The sequence below is a fragment of the Drosophila persimilis genome, unplaced genomic scaffold (genome assembly GCF_003286085.1).
Source record: "Drosophila persimilis strain 14011-0111.01,24,50 unplaced genomic scaffold, DperRS2 tig00000579-arrow-pilon, whole genome shotgun sequence".
NCBI lineage: Eukaryota > Metazoa > Arthropoda > Insecta > Diptera > Drosophilidae > Drosophila > Drosophila persimilis.
In genome coordinates, this window is record NW_020825322.1 from 599,644 (window position 1) to 606,324 (window position 6,681).

Genomic DNA, 6,681 nt, shown 5'->3' on the forward strand with positions numbered 1-6,681 from the left:
GAACTCCAGCACCAGCTCCAGCACCAGCACCAGCACCAGCTCCAGATCCAACAGAGCGGGCCAATGACTCCAAAGAGCTTCTTCGGAGCGGCTTTTGCGTGTGAAACTCCTTTGAAATTGGATAGATCTCAGGACGGGACGGAATGTCGGCGTAGGACAGGGACAGAGTGTGGAACGATCATTGTTCGTGTGACATTCCGGCAGAGCGAAATCAATTTGCGAATGGTTCAATGCTTTTCCGTACAAAATTCATTTGCTTTGGCACACAAAGTCATCATCGACGTTGGACCCGGTTTCGGTTCGCTTCGGGTGATAAATTTTCAATTTGTTTGACTTGAGCGAGCTCTCACCCACACAGGAATCTGGCAGCCCTGGGTGGATCTCTTGCTGGTAGCGCAACGAATCCAAGTTGACATTGCCGCACGGGCGACAAAGCGGCCTCATCATGGCCCATTGTGTGTAGTGCAACATTAGGTCATGCCGGATCAAGTGGGTTACACCTACACCTACACCAACACCTAGGGCAACGGCTGCATAAACTACCTACTGCGGACCGCTCCCCTGTGATCGCTGTGCCCTGTGTCCTTTGACCTGTCCTGTCCTGGCGCAGGACACTCGCACTGTGCATACATTAAACACAATAACTCTTTGTGGCGTATCGCTTTCATTCATGCCACATCTTGGTGGGTCCTCTCACAATCCTCACATAAATATTCTCCCACACTTTGAGGATGACCAGGCTTCTTGTCTTCCATCTTGACATCTCCATTAGCCAGCGGACTGCAAGTTAATTAACATTTTATCCATATTCCATGTCGAATATGCGGACAGGAAGTCAGGAAGATTACCATATGAATATATCTCTAAAAATTAAAGTATAATAGTTTTTTTGCTTCCTTAAGATGGGACATTCTAAGGTTCATTTCATATTCGAAATATTTTGTTTGTGTTAGTCTGATGATCGCTTAATAATTGCTTGGAATAAAACCACTTCTTTAAGAAATCTTTAAAAGAGTTATACGTTTCTTTTCTAACTTTCTTTGTTGTCTGTTTAGGGTTCCGTTGGGTGATTTCCTACACCTCTATCCATATCCCAGCTATCTATATCTCATGTGTATGCCCCGAACTTTTGGTAAGGGATTAATATAACATTGAAGGATTTTCTTTTTTATCTGAAAAGTGAATCAGTGGCGCGCTTGTGGGTCTGATAACAAACTGATAGGAAAGTTAACGACACCACTGACAATGACTAAGTGAAATTGTTACACTTATGTGTACATGTACATTTATCTTATAAAAATTGATAACAGCTATTCCTACACTGCGGCTCGGCAGCATTGGACTCGACAGGTAATAGGTTGCCAAATAAATTGTCAAATAATTGTATATTTTTTTCACTGCAGGCAAATAAGCTTCTAAAAAAAGAAAGTATCAAAAGTCATATCGAATTTTCAAATATATTTTCTTATGAAACGCACTGTTACTGACTCAACTCGTGCATATCGAGTTGCATAAATCATATTTCTTAGATAACAAACCAAGATACAGGCCGCAATATTCAATTTTCGATAAACTAACCGATTATCGATAGACATTCATATCTTCTTAGTGATCGATACAAAGTCCGAAAGCAATGGAAAGTAAAATGGTAATTGGTGCATACAAGTGCACTGTATGTGTGCGTAAGTCCCCTTTTGTGCTAGACATTCACGAAATGTTATCTGAAGAAGATTTGTAGAGCGGCGTATAAAAGCCCAGGCATATAGAGGCCCAGCAGTTAGTCGAAGTTAACCGGGCAAGCAACATGACCAGCAGAACCACCCAAGTTACGGCGTTGGCCCTGCTGACCGTTCTAGGCCTGGTGGCGGGGTCCTTGCACCGGATACCCGTGCGCCGCTCGGAGAAGTATGTGAGGACCCGCCAAAGCCTCATAGCCGAACGCGAGATTGTGTTGAGGAAATACAACCTAGTGCAGAGCAATATCAGTAGCACTACGAACACCACCGCTGGAAACTACTCTGTGGAGACCCTGTCAAACGTTAATAATCTTCAGTATTACGGCAGCATCAGCATCGGAACCCCACCTCAGAATTTCATGGTGCAGTTCGACACGGGGTCTTCCAATCTGTGGATTCCCAGCGTGGATTGTTTTAGTGCTGACTGCTATTATCACAATACATACTCATCCGCGAATTCCACCACATATCAAGTCAATGGGACCGCCTTCTCCATCACCTATGGCTCGGGCAGCGTGTCGGGCATCCTCTCCACGGATGTGGTGACCGTGGCTGGACTGAAAATTCCCCGCCAAATGTTCGGGGAGGCCACCATAGTGACGGGCACTAGCTTGCTAGATGCCTCGTTCGACGGCATCTTTGGCATGGCCTACTCCAGCCTGGCCGTTGACGGAGTTGTGCCGCCGTTCTACAATTTGTGGAGCGAGAAACTGGTGGATGCGCCCGTGTTCTCCTTCTATCTTAAAACCAATGGCACCTCAAAGGCGAGCTATGGAGGAGAGCTCATTCTGGGCGGTTCCGATCCGTCGCTCTATGAGGGCAAACTGGTCTATGCTCCCGTCTCCAGCAGGAACTACTGGCAGTTCATGATGGACGGCGTCACTTTTGGTAGCACTACCTTGTGCACGTACTGCCAGGCAGTGGCCGATACGGGCACCTCGCTCCTCATTGCTCCGTACTACATCTATCTGATGATCACATCGATGGTTAATCAGAACATTCTCTGCGCTGACGTTCCATACTTGCCCACCCTGACCATTACCATAAGCGGTGTACCCTTCAAGATCCCACCCAGTGCGTATATCGTGGAATTGGGTAGCGAATGTACCCTGGGCATCTCGTACATACAGGGCACTGATTTCTGGATTCTGGGCGATATCTTCATTGGCCGCCACTACACAGAATTCGATTTGGGCAACAATCGCTTGGGTTTCGCCTCAGTGAACTCCGGAAGTGTTCTGGGAGCCTTCTCACTCTTGAAGATCTTCTGCCTAGCAGCTCTTTGTGGACTTTGGAAGCTGTGCAACCTGCAGAGCTAAACGATCATCAAAGTAACTATGAAATACCCACGAGTAGAAGTGTGAATCACAGCCCAAAGTATATCGATGGCTCATTAATCATGCACTGTAGATAACAAAAATATTGGTTGCCCCATCATTCTATTTTCTCTATATAAATAAACGATATGATACGATACGATATGTTACACACTCTTGTACGTAATGTCAATTCTCCTTACAAATCCTACTTTGGCCGGAACGTTTAAGACCAGCCCCAGCCACAGCTCCAGCCTCAGCCTCAGCCTCAGCGTCGACCTAATTGAGTTGCGGAGGGCCTATGGCTTTGCTTTGCTGGAATGTTTTTCAACTCCTCGGGGATCAGCGATCGCAAATTGAGCGGGCCTAATTGGACCATGTGATTTATTGTGAAAAACGAAGACAGAACCCAGAAAGAACAAAAATTGGAACTGATCTGAAACTCTGAAACTGAACTGAACTGAAGTGAAGTAAAGTGGAACTCAATGAGCGCATTATTTATGTGATGTTATTTTTTGTGCTTTAGCTGGGGATTAGGACCCGTCGGCTCCCACACGGGTTCGAGATCTGCTTGGTTGGTGGCCTCGGCCTCGGCCTCGGCCTCGGTTCAGTTCAGGATCACTCTAATGAGTGCAGTACCCTGGCTCGGGGTTAAATTTATTGATCAAGCAATTGCATCAACTCTCGACGCTCATCAAATACCAATAAAATATCATTTGATGTAATTGAGCCCAGGCATCGATGGCTGGATGGGATCTCCGAGACCACCAGCATTTGACCCCAGGGTCTCCTCTGAGTGGAGACTCGGATGGTCGGGCGGGGCCGACCTCGTCCTGGTCTCGGGCCACGACGAAAGCAATCTGTCTCATTAGCCGCAAAAGCTCGACTTGATTTATGGCCAACTTGTTGTTGCTGTTGCTGTTGCTGTTGTGGCCGTGTATCGGTTGTTAGCCGCTCAGATAAATCACATTAAAATATTTCACAATGCCTGGCCGAGAGGGTCAGAGGGATAGAAGGGGGAACACCTTAACAAGTTGTCTGCTGACAAATCTCTAAACGAAATCAGTTAACAACTTAACTAATGATTATCAATACGCATTTCAAACAGCCACAGGAAGGAAATGCTTGCCCTGGAGGCCCGAAGCCTTTGATACCCTTGGAGACACATCGTTTATATTTATATGCATATCCGGCTTAAGACTTTTTCAAGCGATCTATTCTGTGGCAGCTATATATGATATGCACATTCCGGTATATTTAGTTTCTAACATTTTGTTGGAATTTTTTCTAAAGGACTTGTACATATGTACATCTATAGACTGTAAATGATAATCAAGATTATGTACATATCCCGATTAAAAAAATTATTTTCTGCGTTGCAAGCATTCGGTCAGAATAGTAGTACTCGCCGAAAGGGTACAACAGCGCTCGCGCTCGACAACATCGATAAGGTCCGACGATCGAAAAGCTCTAAAAGCCGCATGGTGCTAACAAACACAAACACAAGACCGACCACTTAAAGCGTGTGTGTTTTCTGTGTGTGTGCGTGCACTGGTAGGCATAAAAAATAATCTTTGATAACGGCTTTGTCGCTTCGCACATCTGCAATCTCTTGTTGTCCCGCTCTGTTCTGTTATGTTCAGTGCTCTGTTCAATTATACAGCCAAGCGAAAATGTTCGGCTTTTTTTCTTATGTTAATTTTTATAGGGTCACATAGAAGAACATGGATAGATAAGGAGGTGGTATACTAGCAGCAAGCCTAGGAGAAGAGTATCGTGAGTGCGTGTGAAAAGGAACTTTCGGAGGTGCCAGCTGACATTTTTGTGGCTTCTCCCACTTGATGCTATTGCTCTCCTGCCATTGATTTTCACCCTCTTCCTCTTACTTGTAGTCTTAACTTTTGGGTATTTCATTATTTCCTAGAATTTGGACTGTGCAAAAGCCCATCGTGGTTGACCGTTAATACCCTACCCAATGCCAAATGTATGCACATAGCATATAGCGGACTTTTGATAATCATTTTTCAGCATTTTTTCATCTTGCATTTCCGATAATTATCTATAATTTAAATATAAATTGAAATAGTGGAGTATAGATTTGCTTTATATAAATTTATAAATGGAACTTTCGGAAAGAGACAATCGCTTTCAAACCTTAAAGACTGAACCCGGTCTCATCTCCAAGGCGCCCAATTGTTGCATTCGAGTAGGTGCGAATATTTTGCAGCTGGTGTGTATCAGCCAGTGTTTCAAAATATGCAAATTAAATGTAAATAAGTTTTGCAACTATTTCTTGTTCTTTATTTTCTTTTCATTTCTTTTCTTTCTTTGTGCATTTATCTTAATATATTTTATCGCAAATCGTTCGTCTTCGTTTGCGTCTGCGTCTGCCTCTGCCTCTGCGCCTGCGCAGTCAGCGCAAGCGTCTGCGTTGCGTTCCTTTCGATGCAGAATCGAAGTTGTTGCAAGTGTTGTTGCGGTTTTGATACCCTTGCAGAGAAAGGTTATAGCATTTCAGGAAAATGTTTCCCATACCACACTATATGTATAACTTTTAGGAATTTCAGGCCAATAAGATAATAATATAATAAAGATCACTCTGTCAAAAGACACTTCTTTGGGGAATACAATGAAGATGGGTCTGCAAGAGTGTTTAGAACTTCGGTTACTGAAGGTAGGATTTTTTTCTTTTTTGTTGTAATGGTTTTTGCGTGTTTCCGTTTGCTCGCTTCTTTCTTTCTGCGAATCTGTAAAAGTCTAACGGTTCTCAGTGATCGGTTCTCTCATCGATTAACCCAATCGAAGCTTATCAAATTTTCTGCATAAAGCCCCAAAGCCATTATCGATAGCAAGATACTTAATCATTAAAGATCGCATGGATTTGGAGTTGAAAAAGAGACAATCTCGGCGGTTGAGTCAATACGGCCTGAGTCGGATTTTCCTGGGTAAACCCCTAGAGAGACCACCGCCAAAAAAGAGAGAGTTTCCCCAAAAGAAAAACGCCTAGTTCTTACATTTTATATAAATGTATTATATATAAATATATTTTATGTATATTATGTTGTATCAAAGCATTATCGATACCGATTTAAAAAAGAAATGCCACTTTCGATCAACATAATCGTTGTGGCAATTATAAAATGGTTTATTATGGAAGTGTGGTCCCATGAGTGAGAGATAAATCAATGGGATAACCGCGATAAAGAGCGTTTCGCATTGGATTCGCCTCTCGTTTCGTTTCGATTCGATTCGCTCCAGTCCGTTGGGGGAGCTTGGGTTGGGGCCTACACTCGTATCGATAAGGATAACTAGTTTTGAGGCCTGCTGCCCGCCGCCGTGTGCCCTAAGTGATTACAGTTTATGAGTTATTGTAAAGAGGAAGAGAGGCAGCAACAGCATCAGAAGCAGCAGCAGCCACAACTACGAGCGAGTATACCATCAGATATTATTTACTTTAATCTGCTACATCGGCCAGACTTAATTGCAAAGCTGTTGGGGGAAAAGTCCTGGGTCGCACAGCCACAGTCACAGCCCCTGTCACGCATGCGGCACACTTTTGCGCCCCGAAAAATGTGTAATTTGTAGCAATTTTGGAAGCTTGAAAGCCAACTTGCAACTGCCACCAGCCG

At 44.0% G+C, this 6,681-nt stretch overlaps 1 protein-coding gene across 1 annotated transcript; it reads left to right on the forward strand.

Annotated features, from left to right (window-relative positions):
- Nucleotides 1–1,798: 1,798 nt before the first annotated feature.
- LOC6598350 (lysosomal aspartic protease) lies at nucleotides 1,799–3,055 on the forward strand. The gene has a single exon (XM_026990444.1). The coding sequence runs from the start codon at nucleotides 1,805–1,807 to the stop codon at nucleotides 3,053–3,055; it is 1,251 nt and encodes a 416-aa protein (XP_026846245.1). The 5' UTR covers nucleotides 1,799–1,804.
- The last annotated feature ends 3,626 nt before the right edge of the window (nucleotides 3,056–6,681 follow it).

Coding starts and splice junctions, on each gene's coding strand:
- LOC6598350 (XM_026990444.1), top strand. CDS start 1,805: ATGACCAGCAGAACCACCCAAGTTACGGCGTTGGCCCTGCTGACCGTT.